This window comes from Dicentrarchus labrax, unplaced genomic scaffold, assembly GCF_905237075.1.
Source record: "Dicentrarchus labrax unplaced genomic scaffold, dlabrax2021, whole genome shotgun sequence".
Lineage (NCBI taxonomy): Eukaryota > Metazoa > Chordata > Actinopteri > Moronidae > Dicentrarchus > Dicentrarchus labrax.
In genome coordinates, this window is record NW_026136714.1 from 25607498 (window position 1) to 25634182 (window position 26685).

The 26685-nt window shown below is 40.4% G+C and overlaps 1 protein-coding gene across 2 annotated transcripts in view; it reads right to left on the reverse strand.

The window, feature by feature from the left end:
* unc5db (unc-5 netrin receptor Db) overlaps positions 1-26685 on the reverse strand; it is a 186641-nt gene that overhangs the window by 16967 nt on the left and 142989 nt on the right. For both annotated transcript variants that reach the window (XM_051422069.1, XM_051422070.1), the window contains 3 exons: positions 24148-24510; positions 17897-17981; positions 8287-8458 (listed from right to left, as the gene is read on the reverse strand). In XM_051422069.1, the coding sequence (XP_051278029.1) occupies positions 8287-8458; positions 17897-17981; positions 24148-24510 (620 nt within the window). The remainder of the gene's footprint in view (positions 1-8286; positions 8459-17896; positions 17982-24147; positions 24511-26685) is intronic.

The window sequence follows — 26685 nt, forward strand, 5'->3', positions numbered from 1 at the left end:
GTTGCTGAAGTCTATTGTAGAACTAAATATTCATGCCCAGAGCTACATAGATGTGACTGGAAGACTGTGCAAATGAAGTTCTGTATACAGTAGAATGTATTATGGGTTGAGTTCTGGTACACTGCAGTTGAGTAATGGTGTAGGTAACATCACGCAGGTTTAAATCACAAAGCAAAAAAACGACACAGGTTGTAAGCAGTCTCCTGAGAATGTGAAAATCATTTCCTACATGAGTGATGGTGTTAGTACATAGCAGAACACAAAATAGTCATTATGGACAATACAGAGTGTTTTATTTATGAGATGACAACAGCAGCCGGGAAGCACTTCATTATTTCCAACTGGAATTAAGGAATCTTTTATGTACTGTCTTTCCTTTCCTTTCCTTTCCTTTCCTTTCCCTTCAATCTTCAGAAGAGAGGACATAAACCCAGCAGGAGGTTCTGTTATACCAATGGGAAATAATGACGAGCCAAAGCAGCTCATTGTTGTGACAGAGATCATAAATAGTGTGTCTCCAATTCCAGTGAAAACATCCAACTTCACTTAAAGGGAAATATGCTTTGAACAAAACTCAAATGATATATATCATTGGTAAATATTTGTTTTCACCTGCGTGGGAGCCAAAAGGTGAGGCTTTTCTGCATCAGGATAATCCAGACAGACTGCTCCAAATTCCCCTTCACATATCTTCCTGTCATTATCCAAACTTCTCACAATACTGTCACAAAGTATGTTGTAACTCCTGTTCCAGCAAATATAATCCATGAAATATATGTACACAATTTAATGGGACCATCACAAGCCAACTGACAGTATGGCAATCAAAAGTCACGTTATCAGCCATCATGTCCTGCAAGACAGAAAACCTCCTCCTGTTCACTCACTTCTTCTAAAACAGCGTTAGCCACAATGCTACAGTTCTTTATCATGTGACCGATAAGAGAGCACTTCAACATCATGAAAATACTTAATTGATGTTTTATATTTTTATTTTTAAGTTTAGGGGTTAATTTTTGCGATTGGAAACTGACACTGACATCCATTTGGTAGATGTTCTATAGTTGCAAGATCACTTTGTGGTGACATTTTATTTTCTCTCAACATGAAACCACCAAAACCAACAATGAATTTTCGAGTATTGTCTGTATAGTCAAAGTCTAACTGCTGTAAATACTCACTAGAGGACTGCATGTGTATCAGTCCGCGGTTAAAAAAATCCCCAACCAACAAAGTTTTTCTGCCTGTTCAAATTACATTTGATAAACACTACAGTACCCAACTGTTTAAGGAATTTACGCATTTAAAAAAATTAAAGCAATAGGAAAGCAAACCAATAGTCAGGAGATGGAGCTTAGTGTAAAAGTATATCAAATTAGCTATTAGCAGTTGCTGTTTGCAATGTACTCATTGATGTACAGATAATTATCAGTACACTTTTTCAGTAGACTTTTTATACCGAATAAAACTTAAAGACAAGACGAGTCGCTGTCGAGGAATCAGAATACTAAGTTCAGTTTAAGGATTCGGTGTTAAAGATTTGCTCGTACATGTCGAAAAGTATTGAGAGACAGATTATTGATTGGTCTTTTTGTGGGAAGGGTGGCAATAAGAGAAATACAGAATAACCCCAACCTTATTTTTTTGACATACTATCATGCTTTAAGGGATGTACTAAGCGCACTTAGAGCAATGTTCCAGCTCAGTGAATAATGGATTATGTTGGCCATCTTGGCATCAGACCAGAACTGTATCACAACTCATCAGGATAAAACATTTACAAAGAAGAATGAAGCCAAAAACACACAGTACACTGGGCCCAATTCATTTTCTTCTGTTTGCAAATACATTTTATCTGCTCATACATTATAATCAGCCACTGAATCACTCAATGAGATGCAACATAAAGTGAGAAATGTTACCAGTCTGTTCAGCCACATTCATGTCAGGTGTTGGGATTCCTTCTGTGAATACTTTACATTTATGCATTCTGTACTTATGCTTTCTGCATCCTCATAAGCACAGCTTAACACACTGCAATATGGTAGTGAATAATAATATACTGTGGCTGAGCGCACAGTGGAGTCTTCTGTGGGTAGTGTGTATTTTAATGACAGCTGAAACAAGGGTATTTTAATAGCACTGTGCATTTGCAGGTATAATGCATCTTCAAAACCCCCCCTCTCTCTCTCTCTCTCTCGCTCTCCCTCTCTCTCTAGGTTAGACCTCAATGGCAACTCATTATTTCTAACCAAGAAGCTCTGAAGATCTCCATGCCCTTTTAATATTAGAGCAAAATCTCAAAGCGACATGAATCTCGTATTTATTCATATTCCCTCCGGTCTCCTTCCAGTCCTCATTTGCAACACTTGCACATCTTGAGAAATTGCCCTCTTACATTGAAAAGAAACTTATTTTTTTGATCACACAATAGCCAAGCTAGAGTGCATATGAAAAGCAAGGTTAGGTAAACATGAGCCTGAACTGAAAGGAGGAGGAAGAAGATATACAAACTGACAGAACGCACACACCTCTGAAGGAAATAAGATGTCAACAGAAGGGCTAATCAAAACAACATTAATCTCTTGACTGATTGACCTGAAGAGAGTCAACAAGGTTTCTAATCTGCAGAAGCTTCAGGTGCCATCTCAGTAAAGATTACAAAGATGGACAAATGAGGGAAGAGAGGGAGCCACAACTTCTGTTTTCTGTATTTTGCCAGCCACTTGCGTAAGATTGTAAGATATAGAAGGAGACTGATATCAATCTCATGTCTGTGTGTCATGTACGGAGAAGGTACTGTAGCTGTCTAACCAACGACGTTAGCAGGCTACAGTACCTTTGGGCTTGACTTTGGGATCCAGTTTACGTCACCATGGTAACCTATGCTAGGCTTTAAAGAAATTACAAGAAGAACAAAACACAGCAGTTTGCATGACAAAGAGTCCACATTTGGTACATAAATCCAAATATGTCATTTGGTTTTTTTTTTGTTTTTAAACACTGGTCATTTAAACTCTTAATAAATAATAAATAAAGATGTTTTGTTTTTATTTTTTTATTGTTTTGCCATTAATTAATGTTATGTAGAAATAATTAAAGGACCAGTGTGTAGCATTTAGTGGCATCTAGTGGTGTAGTTACAGATTGCAACCAACTGAATACAGCTCAATCTTCCAAGCATGTAGCAAAAACTACGGTGGCAACAAAATTATCTACAACCAGTGTTTGGGTTGTCTTTTCTGGGCTCCTTTAGAAACATGGCGGTTCAACATGGCGGACTCCATAGAAGAGGGCCTGCTCCCTATGTAGATAAAAACAGCTCATTCTAAGGCAACAAAAACACAATGATTCCTATTTTCAGCTGATTACAGACTAATGAAAACATACCTATGAATATTATATTCCATTTCTGACAATAGATACTCCTATGAACTTCAGTTTCTTTTTACACTCAGTGAAATGATAAAAGAATAAAATGTATACTTACAGTTAAGCTTTCTTATTTAGATAAGAATAATCTAAGACAGACCTTATCGGGCATTTATTTCTTTTATTCAGACTATCTGTAATTTTTCTTTCTACTTTGGCAGCAGAAACAGCCTTACTTTAGTTGAGACTGCACTCTTAACCTTGAACGCAGCAGCTGCAAAGCAGACAAAGTTTTCTATTTTCTATTTAAGTGCTTGGGAAAAAATTGAAAATTGCACAAATGTACATTTCCATGAAAAATGTGCAACTGCTTTTGCTGAGGAAGATCCTGTCATATGTTCAAAAGCTCCAGAACAGCAGACCTTGAGACTGTTTTGTACTTTGCCTTTGACTTTGAATAAATGTGAATAAGCTTTATTATACTTTGTTTAAAAAGCACAAAGCACAGTGTGGATTGGATTCCTGGCTGGGGCATGTCTGTGTGGAACTTGTATGTTCTTCCCGTGTCTGTGTGGGTTTTCTCCGGGTGCTCTGGGCACTCAAAAACATGTATGTTAAGGTTCATTTCTGCAGTCACTTCCCTTGACCAAGGCTTTAGCTTAGATGTGGAGTTGGTCCCTGGGCGCCATACACTGGCTGCAGTACTTAGGATGGGTTAAATGCAGAGGTTACTGTGTATAATTGTATATGTGATAATAAAGTTGATTCTATTCTATGGGTTGCAGATGTGCTGTAATAGGGATTTAGTGACAATGTCCTTCGGATGAGACATTAAACCGAATTCCGGATTCACTGTGGTCATTAGAGATCCCACATCAAAGAGTAGGGGATTCCCCAGTGTCCTGGCAAAATTCCCAACCTGGCTCTCTCCATCTGGCCACCTAATCATCCCCCAAAGTAATTGGCTCTATTTCCCTGCCTCTCCATTTCAAGCTGATGTTTGGTGAGCATTCTGATGCAAAATGGCTGCCGTGCATCACCCCACCTGGGTGCCACACACTGGTGGTGGTTGAGGTGAGTTTGTCCCCGTTTCTGTGGAGCACTTTGGGTATCAAGATAGAGCGTTATATAAATGTAATCCATTTTTATTATCATTATTTGTATTATTATTAGTACTAAAAGAAACTACAGCTACATGCTGAACATGCATTCCAACACACCAAAAACACATCGAAAAGCCTGTCTGCTCTGAGCTAGTAATACTAAAAAAGTTTTTGCAGAGGCCGCTGCAGCTCTTGAATATGCTCTATAGCAGCAATCTCTATCGCTAGAAAAACATTATTCAGGACAGAAGAAGACAATGTAGAAAGCAGGCAAATCCGGCTGGTCTTCCTGTAAATAACAAGCTCTTTTATGTGCTGACAACCACCACAACAGCCAGGGGCAAACCTGCGGCATTCATTATCCTGACCCATGCTCGGCTTGCCAGAACTTTACATCAGATTTACATTTACATTACCGCCTGACTGAATATTCTCTTCATTATTTGTGCCCCCCCCCCCCCAGTCTTGTTATCATCTTGCTGGTTTCTGTTAAAAAACACAAACAAATAATGCAAAGTGACGACAGTGATTGGGCTTGTTATGCCTTTGGGTTTGGGATTAAGCTCTCTGGACTGCATCTAGACCAGTAAAAACAATCTTCTTCACTGGAGGGGAAAAAGAGGAAGAAGCTGACATTGTTGAAAACACATACACATAAAGAGCTGGAAAGATACAATGTGTCCTGTTCCAAAGCATCAGAGCGAAACTAACAAGAAAAACGCAAAGTATCGGGTGAGAGTTGTATTGACGGTGTGTGTGTGTGTGTGTGTGTGTGTGTGTGGGGGGGTGTTCAGCAAATGGACAGTCGTGGTCAGCAGAGAAACAATCTCAATGACTCTCCTCCTGATTGCCTCACATCTAAATTCAACGCGCCATGTCTTCCCCTGATCCACTAATCGATACCTCTTCTCCCCCCCACCCCCCCCCCACCCCCCCCACCCCCACTGAGTGACAGCAGCCATGCCTCTTCCTGGCCATTACACGCTGTAATTGTTTCTTTATTTTCCTCCTGTCAGACCTTCAGCACTACCTTCCTGTGGCCTTATGTCACCCTCTGGACCCACAGAGAGCATAAGGCCGGATCATTGAGCTCACCCACAAAGCCCTGACAGTACGGGCTCACACATAATTCACCAGTCGCATGTCACGCTGACTAACTGGAGCTTTTATCACTTAAAGCACGTATATTTTTATAAAGGTCAGCGAACAGAGGGAGAAAACAGAGTCAACAACCCGTGGCATCTTATGTCAAGGAACATGACTTTAACGTCCATTTACAAAACTCACTGTCCTCCATTGATGGGTGGAAACAACCAGGTAAATATCAACCAATCTTGGTGTTAAATGACATCCAGTGTTGATATTGAGGTCCTTCAGTTGATGTTATTGCTGCCATGCGGACAAAATAGGGAGAAAATACTGTAAGCTATACTCTGTCCTGTTGGCATTAGATGTCTGATGGTAGCTAGTTTTACACGAGATAATCGTTTACATATATATACACGTGTCTCCATCACTGTCTCCTATGCTTGTCTGTGTCAAGGTTTTGTGTGATGAGGGAACCTGAGCAACCCACACAGCGGTTCCTTCACACAACATCTGGCAATTCGTCCTTCCCGCAGGGTTATGCGGAGGTCTGGCTGTGTTTATTTGTGCTTTGAAACATAACCGCTGTGAAACAATCATAAAACTAGGGTAGTAAACGATAGTAACGCTAGTAAACGATTATTTATTAAACGATTAATCGGGCGATTATTTTATCGATTAGTCGACTAATCTAACGACTAATTGGACGATTAATCTAACGATTATTTTTCAGTTAGACAGATAATGTTACAAGCTACTGCAATCTGCTTGCTAACGTTAGCTAGATCTAGCAGCTTGTTCGTGCTAGGTTAGTAGCTAAAGTTCACATTAGCTAACGTTAGCTACTATAGATAGCTGTGTTCTGCAGCCGTAAGCTAGCTACCATTCAAGCCAACATCAGATGATAACTAACGTTAGCTAAACACAGCTGTCTAGGCGCCAGTAGCTAGCTTACGTTAACGTTAGCTACTAACCTAGCGCGAACAAACTGCACGGAGAGCTAAGATAGTTAGCTAGCACCACCGAAGTGCTCAGAGCTCAAGCTACACAACACACCACACAAACATGAAATGAATTTAGCCAACGTTAGTACTGAACTGTTATTGTCTCCTTCACGAGTGACAATGGGCTGCCTCCGTTTCAGACGCTCCCACATTGCTGTTGTGCTGGTGTGGTATGCCGACTCCATTTGGCAAAGAGCGCAAATAACGACACCTTTACGTTTGGAACTAAATTTGAAGTATTCCCATTCCTTCGATGATTTAGGGCGAGCTGTTTTTTTAGGGCTTTTTCTTTTATTGGGGCTTTTTGCAGGGCTTTGTTGGGAATTCTGTGAGGAGGTTGCTGTTTAGTCCTCCATTCTGCAAAGTTTTGGTCTCCCACGTGTGTGTGGCGAGCTGTGGCGAGCTGTGGCGAAGTGTTGACGCAAACATATGACATTGTCGTAATTTTGACGACAACGTGTTGACGTCATCGACGCATCGCTACAGGCCTACATAAAACGTCTTCTTATTTTTGGGATTTACTGCTTTGTGCTCACTAACGGCATTCCCTCACCTTCCTCCCTAGCTTGACTAAAAAATTACACATTTAATCTGATGAAGGACTTTTTTGTTTAAGATTTCCTACATTTTTCCTAGGGTGATGACGTCATCAAACATGACCACAGACTTTTGAAGTTTTGTTTGAAAACCTCAATAGAAGCTTCGAATAAAAAACAATGACATTTGATACAGCCCTATTATGGATATCAGCACTTCAATGTGCCATGGCGGAGGTTTAAATGACAAGAAGAACAAAGCATTGTTTTGGCTAAAGTTGCTTAAAGTTGGGAGACTTTACATTCTATAAATGATGACTTTCAAAAGTTATGCTGAAAAGCTTACAAAGGGGAACAAAGTTGGATGTTAATTATCTTAATTAGCGATCCTTTTCACCATATACAGTCATTTCACCCATTGTTATGTGCAAAACATACATCAGTGCAGTTTAAAGGTTTACAACAAAATAAGCCTGCGGCCGGTTGAGATATGTGCCATAGCTGCATTATCTAATTAAGGAACAGATGGGTCTCAAGTGGGTTGAACCCGAACTCAAGGGAAAGCATAAAGGTATTATTATGATGTTCAGACGCATCAGCTAAGTGTTTGATTTCTTTAGTTAGTCTTTTGTCACTAGCTTTCTAGATCCAGATGTTGCAGCTGGAGTTACATGGAAAAACACGCTATTTTTAAGCAGGATGGTAGTCAAATGAACACACACGTAATTGCCTTCCTCGAACAACTGTGGGTGGAAACATTTAAATACTGATTCATGTAAAAGCAGTGAATTAGCCACTGTTATTCATGGCCACAGCGTATTGATTGCAGCCTTCAATATGGTGACATCACTGCAGGACCTCAATAGTATGTCTACTTTTTATTTGTAGAAAATCTTTATCTTTTCTGGTGCTAACTCTGTCTACAAAATCAATGCATCTGCACGTCAATATCATTTACAGTGTAGTCTTTGCGGTGGGGGCCTGTATATTGCAAACACAGACAGTGGAAGCTGAAGTTTGGTGGGGTTTACCCAGCATTCATTCCTGTTGACATTTAGCTACAAAAAAAACAATAAAGCCACCGAGGAAAAAGACAACCGAGGAGAGCCGAGCGCCATGTCTGGGCCAGACCTAGATCTTGATGGGCTGTGCTGTACTTGACAGGTGTGGGCCTGCAGCTCTCACCTCCCATTTGCTGTCCTGGGTTTTCCTCTTGAGCTGGATGTTCCAGTTCTCGGCGTCCACCTCGGCACAGTGAGCGATGGTCATGGCCACTGGGCAGAAGAGGTCCAGACCCGGAGGACCGTATGTAACCTCTGGGCCCAGGAGGATTTCACAGCCTTCCAGTGTTTGGACACTAAACACACAGTGACACACACAGGTACACAGAATAAGGCACATTGTAAAAAATACATAAACAGAAGCTGTGTTCCTGCAGAGGAAAGACACAGCCTGTGCTTACATTTGGTGACGCATCAGCAGAATGACTTTGCTTTGAAAGTGAATGAAAGTGCTTTACAGGATCATAAATGCTATTGATATTGAGCATTCTGCACTACTCTTAAAGATCCCCTCCAGACATGTATCATGTATTAGGATATATATAGTATATAGTAGACTATAATAGTCTACTTGGAACAATAATGTGTGTCTGATGTGTTTTTTTTTCTGAAAAACATCCACTCATCTACTCCTTCTACCTCTATGAACATGCAAATGTTGTTCATTTCTAAAGTTTCCCTGCTGGACACAAGATGTCTCCTCCTTCACTCTAAAGTCCATTCTCAGTGGATGTGCACTGGTGGCTTCAGGTTTCTACATCACACTGTACAAGTTGCATACTGGACCAGGACAGACTTCAAACTATAGACATAAAGACTACAGATAAATGTGAAAACATCCTTCTAGTGTCAAATATCACACTGTAGGAACAAGAAGAGGTTTTTTGAATCTCACTTACATGATCCATAATCTGTGATAAAAATAAACCATCAGCCACATTGTGCCCGGTGTTGTAAATGGCAGCATATTTCTTGCTGTAATCATTAAGATTGTAGGCTGTTATCTTTAAATGACTTTCCATATTAAAGAGTTTCTATTTATTATCTCAGAGCCATCATATGAGCTGGTGCTGCGTTAAGAACTCATGTTGACTCCTCAAGTTCAAGTTATTTCTACAGAGCCAGGCTGCTGGAATTTGTTCCAGTGCAGGTGAAAAAGTCACTGTGATTTGCCGGCGAGTTGGAGTACACTCATTAAAAGCGGCTTACAACAAACAGGTCTCGCCAGTGGATGGTGGCAGCAGCAGCGGTGGTTGGTTTTTCGAAAAAAAGGGCAGGCGGGATCATGACAGAGGAGATCAACGCCTGAACAAAGCTCTCTAAGCTCACATCAGTCATCACAGATCAGAGATCTGAGAGTGTTGATTTGTTAGGGTTTCCTGCTTTGAATGAGAAGTGATTTATGGACGTCATGGGAGCAGCAGCATTAGTGCAAAATACACAATGACTTAAAACTAACAGGTAGAGAATGAAGAGGAATGCCTAATGGTTCAGTAGCGGATTAGTGTAAGATTCAGCCCAATCTGCTGTTACAGAGGTGCTGCATGTAAAAGAGCAATTTTAGTTTATTACAACATGGTCTTTGTATTTTTGACCATTATTTCTATTATGATAACACTGTACCCATTAAGAAATTGGTGAGATCTGCAAACAGAGCTACATTGCTACTAAAGTTCAAAGGGACAATAAAGATGAGCGGTCAGATGATCAGACGGTAAACAGTTCAGCATGATCATCTAAACCACTTAATCCAACATAAATGACACAATAACGTCTAAGATAGAAAATTTTAAAGAATTTAAGCTCTTATTGTCTTTTTCTTTTAGTTTGGAGGTTGGTTTATAACCTAAGTTTGTCTGACCGCTTGTGTTTCTTGTCAAATGTCAATTTAGTGATGTTGCCACATTCCCACAGTAGTTAAAATACATTATTTAGTACTTGGCTGAAGCGAGTATTCAGTACAGATAATTAATTTCTCCTTCTTTAGAAAGAAAGAACAGAAAGAGTGGACTTGATACGGCAGTAGACATTACAGTAGCTTTTCTCAAGGGTTCCCCAACCTTTTCATGTCAAGGACCCCCACAATAGATGCACATTACACCAAAGAGGATTTTGTCCAAAGGAAATTTTTTTAAATGTTTTTTTTAAGTTTTCAAGATTATAAAGTCTTCACAGTCAATCAGTGATCAAACTAGGATCACTATAAGTTAAAATCAATAAAAACAGAAAACCCTATTTCTTGCCTTGTTGTCCCAATTTCCATAAAATATGATAAAAATTTAAATATTCCATTCCTCCTTTTGTGGTGAACCCTTAAAAACCTACTCAAGGAGCCCTGTTGGTACCTGGACCCCAGTCTTAAAACCACTCTGAATTAAAAGCTGCTTCATGCTCTTTCTGGCTGCTGACATCCACTCCAGACTTCCCAATTACTGCCTTAACATCTGACCCATTGTCTCTTGCTATTAGACCTTGCAGGTACCATCTCATTGCACAACCACCTCACCCTCTTCGCTGCGTCTCTTCGCTCACAATCACTTTTTCTCCTATGTCAACAGTGCTCTTGACTGGTCTGGAGAGAGCTCTCGATCCCTCAGCCAACAGCCCTGAGCCTGATCACACATTTAATGTAAAGTGTAGGCAAGGAGCAGATTACCTGCTCCTTAAGCAGCCTGCAGCTCGGGGCCCAAGAGTCCGGCAACCTTACAGAAGCCGGCTGAGGCTAGCATAAACTCTTCTCAGTTCCACTTGTCATCACGATGAAGGGCTCTATACGGCAGCTTCTTGAGCCCCTAGACGAGGTACATTATTTAAAGTGAGCGATGACTCACTCCTCATGGACCCGGGGAGCCGTGCAAAGTGGCAGATTGGGCCAGCAGAGGAGATGGCGGACTTAATAAATGCACACATTAGCACGCTCCATTAGCTTCACCTTTATTTGCTTGTAGTCTCCCACCTGTTTGTCCCACTGTGCTTTTGTCCATTTTTAAGTTGATGCAGACACCTTATGCGGTGCATGGATACATAAATCAAACAGGCATCTAGAGGTGAAGCTTTGTGCGTTGCAATATCCAGCAGAGACAGTTTCAGTTCTCTCGGCTTTGATCATTCATAACGGCAAAGTCTGAACTGCAAAGCATTCATCAAATCGACTTCAGTAATCAAGGACCAGCAAAGTTACTTGATTGAAAGAAGAGCTCTGTAAAACATTTACAATAACTTAACCTAATCACCGAGCTGTTTAAAAAAACATCACACGGCACTGTGCCTGGATTTATAATACCATCATAATGACTATTCCACTAACTTTGATGCCACTTCATCTCTAGTCCCAGACCTTGGTGTACTACACTTGACATGGAAAATGAGTGTAAGCAACAAGGCTAATCACTTGAAACAACTCACCATGCCATTTGGTCACTTATCATCGAGAGTGCTATTCAGATAACTAAAAATAACGTTCAAAATCACAGAACAAGTTGAATAAATGTTTGAAGCGCTTGTCCAGCTGGCACACAAACAGTGGTATACCTTGCCAAGTTGAACCATTGTGTATGTTTCTTGCTTTTGTACTGCAGACAGTGATTCTTGACTCATATCCAAAAAAACGCTTAATGTTATGGCTGTTAGGGTTGTGATTATATATTTATTACCACCACCACTATTAATATTGATCACAATAATGTGTGATTTTTGCCATGGACAGTATGGAGAAGTTTAATGTCTTGTGCTTTAACTGCTGTTTCGAAGGCTTTTCCATCCTGACTAGAATACAATTATCAATGGATACATATTGTGGTATATGCACTGTATACTCAACTTGTCGTTGTAACCTTTCAGGCTCACTGCTGTGTTGGTAATGAGTTCATCAAAAGAACCTGAATGCCTCACAATCAATTGTTCACTTCTTGTTTTGATAAAGTCAATAAAGGACAGAGATGTGTGTGTTTGTGTGTGTCTGTGTGTGGATTCCAGGTGAGTCATGGGTCTATTTCAACAGGAAATGGAAAAGATGATGACCACACTGAAAATCAATGTCCAGTTTAATCTCCATTCCTTTTTATAGGTGTTATTGCTCACAAAATAAAGGAATAAAACCTTTAAACGTGTCATTAACACAGGTTTTATTTTGAAGATTTGGTATATTTTGTGGTAGGGCCTTAGGGATTGCAATGTCAATCAATACTGGGCCTAACCATTTACACTGTATTTAATGCAAGACATCTCAACGACTGTCCAGATTTTCAGGGAATTTGCTGTTAATATCCGTGGTCCTCAGAGGATGATTCGTAATGATCTTGGTGACCTCTTGGCCTTTCCTCTAGCACCTCTGTTTTGCCACACAAAATTAAAAATGTAATAAGCACATTTGCTCTTCCTTAAAGATGATTTTTTTCAATTCTGGATGCTCTATGAACTGTTCTCTAGCATCACCATCAATCCTAAATGTAAACCTTTGGCATTACAAATTAAAAGCTTATGTTTAATATTACCCTGATGTGACAATTTTTACTAGTACATGGATATATCGTCAGAGATATACTGTCGTGTTTCGAGGTACAAGGACATTTAACAATTCTCTGCTGTTTAAATAAAACATGTTGAAGTGTATCTATGACATTTAAATCACCATTTATAATTACCACAAAACACAGGTGTATAGTATAGTATATATATATATATATATATATATACGATACTATACACCTGTATATATATATATATATATAGTATAGTATAGTAGTGTATGTATCAGTGTTACCACATAATTAAAAGTAAGTGCCATAAATGACAGCAGAGAAATGACCCACCCAATAATATTCTGCTCTAAGCCCGTTTTTACTTTGTCATTTTTTCCATCGCTGTCAAGCTACTTCCTTAAACACTTCCTGCAAATGTTTCACAATAAAAGTCTACCAGAAAAGGGAAAGCTTACCAGCGAACAAACAACAAAAAGTGGCAGTGACTGGAACGTATTAGTGAAGTTCTTATTTATTATTCTTATCTTTTGTGTTTCTAGAATTAATGCTGTGGAAACTTACATTATCTTGAAAATATCAAGACAACAGGAGGAAGAGGAGGAAGCTAATAGTGTGCATGAATCATCATCATCAACAGCAAAATAAATGGGAGCAGTGCAGTAGACAGGAAAATATAATAACATATACATATTAAAACGGGACATTACAAATAAAGCCATTTTTCTAACAGAAGCCTTTTTCAGATTAAAGATTCTTTATGCATGAGTTAAGTAAGGTCAGAATTTACAGTATGTGTAAACTTGTGAGTGTTCAGCTCTCTTTCACAGAGTTTGAATAATTCAGTAATGATAACAGTAAATGCTGCGGGGGGGGGGAGAAAATATCGATGCACTACAGTATTGCAGTTTTGTTTTTGTTTTACTGTATTGATTCTCAAAAACTTTCGGTTTTTGTGTTTAAACCCCCAACCTCTATCTAGCAGTGTTGTAAACTGAGGGCTGTGATGTTGGATGGTACAGGGACGTGATAAATACAAATGCAGATCCCACTGCTCTGGTTGTAAAACAATTTGCTAAACCTTTTTAAATTCTTTAATCTATGACAGTTTTTCTACAATTAGATTAAAGAAACAAAATAAAATATATCGCAATATATTGATACCTCTGTATCATGATATGTATTGTATTGCCAGATGTATTGTATTGACAGAGCTTTTGAGTAAGTTTGACTAGCTGGATATTACATTTCAGTTATTTACATAGAAACATGTACACAATAAGTGCCAGTACAATAAGAGGGGATCCTAAAACAATGTTACATCACATGAGCCAGACAGCATAACACACAAGTAGGGGGAATGTCAGTGACATTCTGTAAATGGATAGATGACCTGTCCAACCATCAAGATAGACCTCAGTTTGAAGTTTCACAGCTCTTATTTCTAAAGTGTGATGTCACCTTGGTGGGGACATGGAGTTGTGCACTCTGGACCGAAACCATGAACACTGTGTGTGACTGTCCAGAGATCTGTGCTGTGAGATCTGTGGACCATGAGAGCTGATGGCTTAAAGCAGGAGCTGCCACTTCCAGAAAAACAGATCAGCTGGGTCAGCCACTGTGGGCAACCTGGACTCTGACTGGAGGGCCAGGCATGCGAACAGGAAGCCATGTCACACCTACGCACTGGTGCACTTCTCCTGACAACCGTGTATATTAGATTATCATTTCAGCCCTCACACTCCATAGAGCTTCAATGCACTTTGAGTTCAGAGAATTTTTCTGATTTATTAAATAAAACTTAACCGGGAGCATCTAGACGACAATAAATAACAGTGCTATGTCCCAAATGTTCAACCGGGCCCCTTTCATAAAGCACACATATGGAAACTAGTTTCATCATTAAAAGCTCTTTTCCTACCAGGACAAAAGCTGTTTCTGCCTCAGTAGGTTGAGGGATTTATCTTACAATACAAAGCACTCATAAAACCTCAGAGGAAAATATGTCTGACCTAAGCAAAACCACACCTTCAAAAAGATTTAGATGAGCCTTTGAAAAGCTCAAACCACACATCTTTTTAAAATGAAGCTTTAATGGGACTCTATCGGGGTGTGGAAAAGTAGGTTGGACAGGGATTGGGGCCGGACGCTGCAGCGGGAAAGAAAGGATACAATTCTCTGCATGTCCCCCCGGCCTGCCAGGATGTAGACAGTGATTGACAGCTGGCGAGATGACAAGCACAACAGACCTAAGGGAGAAATATGGGTGTCTACAGTAAACATCTCTCCGCTCACACAGAGCGGAGGAAAAAATAGGCACTTGAAAAGCACCTCTGTGGTCCAAACCAAATACTGTCAGGTTGGAGCCTGAAATATTTTGAAGTGTTTCAAAGGTGGATAAACCAGTGGGAAAAACCAGACGCTTTATGCTGGCAGGTACAAATCTATAACAGAAGATAAAGGCAGCTCTAGACCTTCTTGTAAAGACTGATAAAGGCATCATGGATTACACATACATTTCAACAATACTGCCTAAAGAGGATTTGCTGCAGAAACTAGAGATCCATGGGTCTTTATGTACTTTATAGCATATGTGACAACAAAGTAGAGCTGCTCCGCATTCTTTGAGGTCAGTCAAAAACATGTATCATAACTCTTTTAAAGGGAAAATGGAATTTAACAAAGACTCTGTGTCCTTACAGGCGCTGTTTGCACCTTATTATTTCAGTCAAGCCGATCCACAGCCCTGTCATTTTTACCGTTAATGTGTGCATTTTGTGGGGTCTTTTTTCTTTTGTGACTTTGTTAGAGCGGAGCGGGTGTGAGAATAAACTGACACTTCAGAGGAAACTGGAAACCCTTGTGGCTCTCCGCGGGGAAGAGCGTGCAAAACCCCCCTGGAGAGAAGCTCAGTCCATCCAAGGGTCATTACCTAGCTGTGATCAGAATACATAATGCTTGCACTGCCGAGATGAAAGGCCTCAGGAGACGTCTGCGCCTTCTATTCCGCCGTGCATGTCCGTCAGTGCAGCACGCTCCATTCATCACTGCATTCATCATCGTTTAAACAAGCTTCCCGGGTCGTGACTCTCTCCCAGAGCGCCACATTGTTGACACCGAGTGGAGTACATAACTACATATTGACTCTCGGCAGAGTGGCGGGGACGAAAAAGAGATTGGAGGATTGGGGGTTTGACTTTGCTTCCTATGAGTCCGTTGGCTAAATGAAGGACTCTATTGCAGAGCCCCCTGGGGTCGCGCAACGGGAACTTGAGTTTCTCCACAGCAGCTGGGACATCAAAGCCCAGACTACCACCTGTGAGGGGCTTCTGGAAAATGAACACCCATATCGTGACATCTAGAGGACTCCTATAGGGAGTGGGAAGATAGGCTGCAGTGCTTGCTGGGCCCATCTGTCACACAGCCTGCCGCTTTACACACAGAAATGTGTGGATGGCCATAGGGAGGGTCACACATCTACCCTCTGTATGAACCACTGCCCACAAATACATTATTTTTGTTTGTTTTAGGGCCAAGACTGATGATGAATGGATTGAAAATGCCGATAATTAATGTGTATTGCAAATGTGTATTGATCCAGGGCTGAAAGTAGTCCCCAACAAATGCACTATTTCCTTCTGTTTGAGTAACATTTGCTAGAAACCAATGCCCACACACAGTAGTGGGAGACAGTCAATGTTAGTTTATTTATTGTCGGGAATGTAGTATAACACCATCCTTATGCTTTAGCATTTAAATAAAACCTCAAACATAATTAGAAATGCTGTGTGGGATGTCTTCAATGTTCTAATTGTTTGGGTTTATATATATATATATATATAAAGAGCATATAGAGAGTCACATATAATGTATTTGAGAGTGAACCTTCAGCACTGCAGCTAAAGAAATACTTCAAAAACAGTTGTGAGATCAAACACTAATTCACTGAGAAGAAAACTTTATTTTACTGAAAGTAAAGCTTTCTCCTGATTGCCAGTTCCCCAGTTTTGATGATGCTCTCTCACATTGTTTGCTCTCAATTCATCTATTTTGCTTTTGCATGTAACAACTGCAAATCCAAATATATGGGCAGGATATGGCTTGGATCAGGCCTGTCTATTGGCTATTGGTTAGTCTATTCTGGACTGACCTTCCCAGAGCCGTGGACACACTTGAATAATACAGCTATGTAACAGTGTACCGGCAGCAACACAGATAAAAGGTTTCTGGTGTGTTCCCTCAAGAAAATATCGATATACTTGAGTATCACGATATTTTTTGTTGTGTGATTCTTAAAGACACTGAATTGATTTTAGTGCATAAACCCCCAACCACTACAGTAATCGTAAACGTAAACTGAAGGCTATGATGTTGGATGTTAAAAGAAATTGCAATACGTTGCCTTTCCTTCAGTATCGCAATATATTGAATCGTAACCCCTGTATCATGATACATATTGTACTGCCAGACTACACAGCCCTATTGCCTCAGCATACTGTCTACACAGAATCTAATTAAGAAATCCGTCCAGCTTAGTCCAAACACAAACTAAACTTATTCATATCATATAATTGCTATAAATACTAATAAATAACAAATATCCCAATATAATTATAAAAAATAAAATGTTTTGCTTTCATATGCTAATTAGTTAACTATAAATGGATCAGCACTAAAGCACTGCAGCTAATGGTTTGAAAGGAAAATCAATGACAGAGACATAACTCATTTACTTTAATACTATACCAGTATGTTCAGATTGGCCTGCCTTCCTATTATAGTCTTTAAATCCAGTGACAATAAATCCTCTAATTTATCTTTTAAAGCTTGAAAATCTTTTAATGTCATACTTGGAGGAAAGAATGAGTGAAGTAGGCATGATAATAAATAACAAAAGCTCATTAAGCTGAACTCAGCTCAGACAATAAACAGTAAGAAAACATATTTCTTTGATATGAGCGTGCTTGAATCTAATACTGCTGTAATTAAGCCACCAATTATAGAGCGTATTAAACTTGCAACTCTATAATCTGCTTCAGTAAGACAACAGAGTCTCGAGAAGTGAAGGTCCTATCGAACGGCTACTGACTTAACGCTTCGGCTGTGATGGAAGTAACAACGGATGGTAAATAATTAGAGAGAACCAGGACAGTGAGGACAGCGGATGGAGAGTCAGGGGAGATGGATGATAAGATAGAGGGACACTGACAGACAGATAGATGCTTGAAATGATATTTGGGTAAACTCTGGCCTCACCTTGCCTCTCCCTGATTGATCACCATGTACATCTCCCAGGACATATTTTCAGCCACGGCTCCATGAGGCACCAGCAGGCTGACCCCTGGAAAACACACACAAATGCGTCAACGTCAACATCTCCAGTCGCCTGACAGTGTAGGGCAAAATAAGGGCTTACAGCATGTCGTACATGCAGGGTTTATGGGAATATGTATGAGGTGAACCAAACTTAAGTGTCAAAACAAAATGTTCAAATATGACTTTTAGCAGAAATAGAAATACTATAAAAAACACATATCATGGCCCATGCAAACACTGATCATTTTGAACACACAGCCATGACTCTTCTTCTTTCATATTAAACAAGCATAATTAGACATGTCAAGTAATTATTTTGCTGTGCCTCAACCTGTGCGTTCTAATACCTTGATAAATTAAGGTTGATCGGTCAGCTGTCATTCCCTTTCGTTGTCTGTAAATAACCAACCTTAGCCAAGGAGGGAGGGGATCTTTAAATTACAGAAGCCATGTTTCTTCTTTTGAAATTTGCTGTTTCCATTCAGTTTATGGTTAAGGTTTCTTAAGTTTAGGTACACAGGCTGCTTTTTTCATAGTCGTGGTTAAAATAAAACAACATTGACTGTTGGTACACAACAGGCTGTGAACAGCAGCCTCCCACGTTACAGTCACAAGCTTTGAACATCAACCTCAACGTCCTCCCTTCCTCTTATCAGACAACAGCTTCATTTGTTAAATATGTTTCACAATGTAAAAGTAATCCACTGGTAGACTTTCTTTGTTCGGATACAGATGAGGTTTGGATTAATGGTGTAGGAGGAGTTTGCAAAACATAGCACCCTGTCTATCTCTGTTTATCTATCTTTTCCCATTCAGTCTCAGTTTCCCGAGATACAAAATGACGTCTTGCGTGTATTCACAATTCATTTCTGTTCTATCCCTCACAGTTTTAGAGCCCACTTGTGAAATACATCTAAATGATTTGTGGTCTAATTAGGAAATTGCACAGGCTCACTTGGTGCCCTACATACTGCAGGTTTAAAGAGAAGTGGACACACACAAGAGTGTCTATGGTCTGCTGAATTGTGATCGGCCCACTGCAGTAGTGATGTTTTCTCACTGACTGTCGTTATAGATTTGGGCCTGACTCAAAGCCAATTCAATCTCTTTTGATTTGTCTCCAGTTGGATCACTATCAGGCTTTGCACTCAAGGGAACATATCATTAAATATGTATAAAACTGACTAGCCATAAGGACTACCAAAACTTTTTAAAACACAATTTGTCAAGAATGGATCCCCACTGAATATGGAGATGACTGGATCAACAGTCTGGATGAACCGTGCAAAAAAGCTTGTTTTTCTAACATCATCTGAGTGGCCGCTACAGTTTTCACTAGTACTTTAAGAACTACCAAACAAGACAGGATCTACAGACTGATCAGCCTGGAATAAATGTGTACTGTTCACAATATAGATGGATGAATCGATATTTGATTTGAATGAAGTTGTAAACACAGTTTGTCTGACACTATCTGGAAAAAGAAAACTGTCTGTTCTATTTATTCTGATCTCCCGAACCAGCAACGCTCGCTACACTTTTGATTATGCAACATCTTTTGAGAGGCAAGTGGAGATTTCTGCGGAGCAACACTGCCCCGCCACTGTTGCCTGACATTATTCATCTGCTTCTGTGTGAATGGTGAAGCATTCACACTGAAGAGAGGAGGGAATATAAAAGACCTGCTTTAACAAATAAAAGGAGCAGAGGAGCAGAGTGGGAGATGACAGATAAAGCTGGTTTTGTCAGCTCTGTTGAAAGTGAATATTTTGTAATATTTGTGAGACGTCGGCCATCTTTGAAGTGTGCATTTTAACTCGTTTGTTTTCATTAAATAAACATTCTGTGTCACATGTTAGCGGCGGCTGCTCTGCAGAGACAGATGTGAAGATTCTCAGCCAACAGTACAACAAGCACATCTTTAAAGTATAGCACTATTTAAAGGGTCGGTTCAAGCAAAAAAAAAAACCAAACAGCACGAAGCATGAAGAACGAGCAAATGAAGCAAACATCGTCTGCACTCTGACAAAAAATATGCATTTAAAAGAATACACTGAAAAGACCCAACTGTACACACATTAAAGGAACCCTGCGGAGTTCTCCTGTAAAAATAAGTTCTGTTTATGATCATTTTTTCTCACCAAACCAAATATTGTGAATGCTTGAGGCAACGCTTAGATTGTGGGAACCGTTTCTTGGCATGTACTTACATTTTCTTCTTTAGTATTAATGTACGCACATATAAAAAAATGTGTGAATGTGTGTGTTGATGTGCGTTTTCTGGAAATTCTGTTGGGGGTTGTATAATATTAAAGCTCTATACCACTGGCTGTCAAACTTTGTTAAGGTACATGAGCTGCCTCTTGTGGTAAGCATAGGAATCTCTGAAATATAACATTTTATAATATTTTGTTTCAATATCAGCCTGCTATGAGTCACGTTCATGCTTCCATCCATGATTAGTTTTGAGCTAAGATGTGATGGTAAGATAGTAAGTGGAGGTAAAATGAATGGTTCAGAAACACAACAACTTTGGCTCCAAATGGGAACTATTCGGAAGAGAAGTGCAGATCAGGAGAACCCCTCTTCCACCACGACATACAGAAAAGCGCTGCACATACAGACAACACCAGCAGTAATGCTGAAACATAAACACAACAGAAGTTTCTGGGGTTTTACTCAAATCTAACAAAAAAAAAAACAATAGTTAGCAAATATTTAGCTAGCTGTATGACTAACATCCTAGGTTATATTGACAATCACAATGTTATTACTAACATAAACATTCAGCATCACTGGTGAATGGTTTACCCCATTAGTTGGTATTGAAATGGCTTGCAGTATTTATATTTGCCTGGGTTTCTTCTGTTTGCAGCGTGTTTCTTTAGGCTGCACGTGTTTTTCCAGATTGGTGAGTGTTTCTTAATTTGCTGTTGTGCTTTATGTAATTATAGCAATTTTTTAGTGAAGATCTTTTCTTCTTGTGCTTGCATTTTGTCCATTTGTATGTGCTTTCTTAAGTCTCTTGGTCACTTTAGAGGGTCTATTTCTTTGGTGGAAAGTAGTTACAATTAGTAATGTTCAAAGTGCAGTCTGTAGATTTTGCAGAGTAACAGGACATTGTTTTCTGGAAGCAGATGTTGTTGCTGAACTTTTTAAATACCACTTTTCAATTCTGTGAACACCACCAATGATTGTAGTTACCGCTGTATTGAGACGGCAGAAATTTCACAACCTGGGCTTACAAAGGATTTACATGGATGCTACTAAAGTTGAGTGAGGAAATATATTTTTTGCAGTTTTTCCACTCTTTAAAAGACTGCTTTTAAAAGTCAACTTAACTGTACAGATGCAAGGATGTTGCTATTTTGGTTCCATGTCACTAAAGTAACGAGAGCTCCAGTCATCTGCGTTAAAGAGGTGTGTATGGCTGGCTATTCAGTCTAATGAATAGTGGTCCCTGCAGACAGGCCGTGTGAGTGCTGCACTTGACGGCAGCGGCTCCTTCACTCAGACCCTCAGCCTGAAAGACGACCACAGGAGGCTGATTTCACTCCACCTCTCCACGCCAGCCGAGGGCCACTGCCACGTACACAAGGAGCGCAGGAGGGGGGCTGTAAGTGCAAGGGTACGTGCGGACTGTTGACCTGGTGACAACTGTAACGGTCCATGCAAACTGCTCCAGTCGCTCTGTTTGTGTTGGCGGGACACAGTGACAGTTTGACCCCTGTTTGCCCGAGAGAGGCAGGATGTGGAGGAATAACAAACAGCTACCTGTCTTGGCAACGGCACTGATGGATCTTAGCAACAGCTTACAATATGTGGTGTCTAAGGAGTGTGTAGGTGTATTATTAGTTGTGATATAATAAGAACGTGACTTACTTTAACAAGCTGAGTTGCTGTGCAGCAAAAATGCATGTTGCTAAAATCTTTTATCAACTTGTAACACAAAAAGTTGTGTAACAGGTAAAAAAAATATATTTATAGAAGTTCACAGGGCACAGTAAAAATTAGCTAAATGTGGGGGGGGCGGGCAGAAACAAAAATGATTGTGCAAGCAACATCTAAATCAGCTAATTATTATCAAGCTTAATCAGCTACCAGGATTATTGTTACTATGCAAGCTGCAAGCTTGGCACATCGCCCCTGAGGAAACAACATACAGCTGCAGCAGGAGCACAGGTGCTGAACCAACAGACAGACACTTTCCCAACAGCACAACTTTCTATAATCTGTGTGGACGCAGCAGCAGCAGCAGCAGCAGCAGCAGCTTAGTGAGCAGCATTATAGATGGTAGCCTGCTGTTAATTATGCTTCGTAATAGTGTGTGTAACGTGCGTTTAATCACAGGTTGGGTATCTTAATGAGTCAGGGTGGATTCTGATTTGACTAATTGTAGGTAACGGGTTGGTTCCAGTACTGAGCTTTGAAGGTGCAGGTTTGCAAAACTGGACCCGAGGAAGGTAAGATGATTTTTTTTTAAATTCTATATTTTTTATATTTTTCATATGTATGCGATCATATGTATTTCTTTAAATTTGACATGTTTTTATGGCTTGTATATGTGTGTTGCACATACAGCACATGCATGATTTATGTTAAGGATAAGTTATGGACACAATAAGCAGAGCATACATTATTAATGATTCTGCATTATAGCACACCAAAAGGAGGTAATTTGACACATTAAACAAACAATTTAATCAGGGAGCATTAGAGATGCTGCTAGGTGGATTTTTTAACTGTTTCCAGTCTTAAGCTAAGCTAGGCTAACCGGCAGCTGGTTGCAGCTTTATATTAAGTTTACAGACAGTAGAGAGTAAATAAGCATATTTCCTCAAAAATCTATTGCTTTAAAGGTCCAGTGTGTAGGATTAAGTGGCATCTAACAGTGCAGTTGAAGACTGCAACTCCCTCGTTTCACTCTCCTCTTCCAAGTGCAAAGGAGGAACTACGGTGGCCACAAATCATGTGAAAAACGCCCCAATCTAGAGCCATGTTTCTACAGCAGCCCAGAAGTGACAAACCAAACCAAACCTGGCTGTAGACATATTTTTGTGCGTTTTGCAGCCACCATAGTTTTTCCATCGTGTTTGGAAAGGGTGGGTGAAGCAAATTAATTGTGATCTGCAACTATACCACTAGATAAAACGAAAAATCTACGCACCTTCAAGGTCCTTTTGGGAAACAGTGCCCTGCACTGCTGTCTGAGCTTTAATATTTTCCAGGAATGCGCAAAACCTCTTTATCTTCTTAGGAGACTCAATAGCTTTAAAGTGAGTCACTTTGATTGAGTCGCCACTTTACATGTTGGTCACCTGAACTCCAGGCTCAGGAACAGGCTTGCTAGAGTAGTTAGGTAGAAGGTATAGCCAGCAAATTAACTAGAACCTTTACCCCAGACCAGGTTGAATGACTTGTACTGTTAGGAGATGAAGCCATGAGCATCCTGAACCCTGGGAGACACCAGAGGGTGCTTTTGGCAACCAAAAATATATGGTATTTAAAGGACCAGCGTGTAGGATTTAGTGGTGTCTAGTGGTGAAGTTGCAGATTGCATCTAACTGAACACTACTCGCATCTGTATTTGATGACCTGGGAATGAGAACGGGCTGTGAGTTTGTAGTAGGAACTATGCTGGCCGCAAAAGGCCCTATCTACAGCCAGTGTTTGGGTTTTCCATTCTGGGCCACTGTAGAATCATGCTGGTTTCTATTATTTTGTTTATGTTATGTTGTTTATTGTATGACTTGTTTTATTCTCTGATTAAGTTAAACATTCATGTGTTGTATGTTTTGGTGAGCACTATTAATATGCTGATCTATTCTCGCCCTTTTTGGAAGCCACTGCTCTGGATCCGTGTACCCCCTCCTAGAGCTGAGAAAAGTTCACTTTTTTATGTGCCGACAAAACCCAACAAAGAAAGCCTGCATTTGCTTGAGCACACACAGCAGACCGTTTATGGCAACAACAAGCAGCACTGAAGTGGAGAAAAATTGGTGGAAAATGTTTTTTTGTGTCTAAACATTGCTGGCTTATGGTGGCTGCTATAATGAGAAGTTACTGCAGCCTCTCATTATGGAGACCAAGTGTACGGTGTGTGAGCTGAACAAAAAAAGAAGAGATTGAGAAAGTGCTTTTTCTGCTAACAAACTCAGTCTGTGCTTTTATCGACTGCCTGTGAAACTCACCGGTGTTTGGCACCACCAGACGGCCTCCGGGGTGGCCGAATACGCCGGTGGTCCTCAGCTGCTCTTTGCCGGCGCTGAAGGGCCCATTGAGGGTGAGCAGGCCCTTCTTGCGTCTGTCCGCGGTGTTGCAGTAGTCCCGGCTCAGGTCCCGAGGGAAGGTCTCTGCGGGGGCTTTGGCGTGGAATTCTGCGCGCTCGGCCACACCTAGCGAAACCATAAAGGAGCTCTGAACTTTGACCTTGATGTCGGGCAGGGGGTCGAAGAGCTCTTTGTCGGCGCTGTCCTGGAAGCAGAGGGGAGTGCTGTAGGTCCGTCCCACTGTTAAGTCGGGCTGCATCGAGGAGTTGAGGAGCAGCGGGTTGCCTGCAGAGACGGAGAGATAGCACACAGTCACCTAAAAGCCTCGCTTACATGGGACCCGCATTATTTGGGGAACTCGTTTAATTAATGAATCAAAGCCTAACCTCTGTGTTTCCTGAACAGCACTCCCATGGAATAATGAAATTCACTGGTGTCCCAGATACAGCTAAATAAGGTCAAGATTTTATTATGTTTGTTTTTATTTTTTTTTAGCAAAACAAAAACAAAACAAAATTCCTTCATTTTTCATGACAGGAGAGACATGAAAGAAAATGTGCCACTCAAACAAACACATTCATTTAATATTACTAGGGGATTTCTGTCTGCAGCAAAATATAGTGAAATATTCTACTGCATCATTTTACAAAAACCAAACATAGCAGATCTGAGCTTAAATTCACCTTTAAGCTCCAGAAGGAATACAAATTCCTGGGTATCCTCAGGTAGCATTACTCTAGTTTAAACCCGGTTTAAGAGCCACATTTCTGGAATCCTTCTACTGAAATGTCCTGCAGCTGACCAGCGAAGCTCCAGCACCAATTAAAACAACATGTCCGGGCAGGCGACCAGTGCATCAGAGGTAAGGGAGCACAACCTGGGCAGAAGGTCCAGGGCTCGGAGCCACGGTCAGAGCGTTAGATTTAATTACCAAGCACACACACAGCTTGATCTCCATAATCCATCTGCTGGAGTCAGCTCCTCTGGACACTGAGTCGTCCTCCTGAAGGACAGGAGGGAGGGCCAGGAGGGGTGTAGGTGACTGCTCTGTAAATGAGGGGAGTCCTTCAGCTCCCAGTACGGACCCAACAGACTGCGGAGGGGGGTCTTCATCTGTGGCCATTAGATGTGACGACGCTGCCAAACGGAGCGAGGAGCGCGCCGCATCGATCTGGCAGACTGAGGCGTGTGGTGCCCCTGGACGAGCTGTGCCAAGATAACGGCGAAGTCACTGAGTCCTTGCTGCCCAGCTGTTGCCTGTTGCAAGGCAGGAGGCTAATGTTGTTTTATTTTTAGGGAAATCATTAATTACCGGGGGCATGATTTGTGATGAGCATTATGGGGTGTATTGGTTTTGACTTGTTCTTCAAAACTCAACTTTTCCTGTCGTTTTTGCCTCCTCAACAGAGTTCTTGGCATATTAAGACATGGATTATATAGCAGAAATGTATTCACATTTTAGTAACTGTACTGCCTCTCCAATTCAAATAAAAACATTTAATAAAATTACAGTGACTAGGACTGCTACTAATCAATCTTTAATAAGTGATTGATCTGCAGATTATTTTCTTGATGAATCAGTTAATCTGTTTGTCTATTACACTTTTCCCTAGATAGTTTCAAAGTCTTAAAGCAAAGAGCCAAAATGACAAATTCCTACTTTTAACACAAAATGCCATCTTTATTGTGATTTGTATCAACGCTTATTACATTACTATTGTACAGATCAATGAATCTACCACTGTGATAGAGTTCACTTGTATTGCAGTAGCAGGAAGTGTTGCAATGTACTGAGAGGCTGTTACAGTAGTGTATTTAATTTAATGTTTTATTTATAAGTAGCGCCTGACCGATATATTGGTAATCTAATATTGGTAATCTGTGAGTTTTTCCCTCTAATATCAGTATTGATCTACAAAACAACAAACTTCATGGTTGACAAAGACCACGATCAGTAAACTGATGCAATGGCCTCACAATCATTATTTTGTCTTGTATAAACGTATGATTCACTGCTACGTTAGACAGATTCTAAACTTCAAAATGTCTGGTAATTGTTTCCTGCTTATCACCGAATCCATTCATCCACCAGTCATTTCAGCCAACAGTGAGTGTGGTTTCATTTCAGCGTACAGAATTAACATCGTTGCTTGGATTGAACCTGTGACATCTGTGTTATTGCTCATGTACTCTCATCCGCTAGGTCACCATGCTCCACAAGCATTACAAATGATACAAAGCATGAGCAGATATGATATAGTATAACATTTTCAGATAATTGCCACTAAGTTAATGTTCCATGAAATATGAAAATATTTTTCATTTCTAAACAACCCAACAGTGACAGGGAGCCTATAGGCGACTCTGTATGTATTCCAGCTCTTGGTCAGAGCTGCAGCCCAGTGGACATTACCTCTCTGCAGCTGACATTCGATCACTGCGAAATTTTCTCCCCTCCGG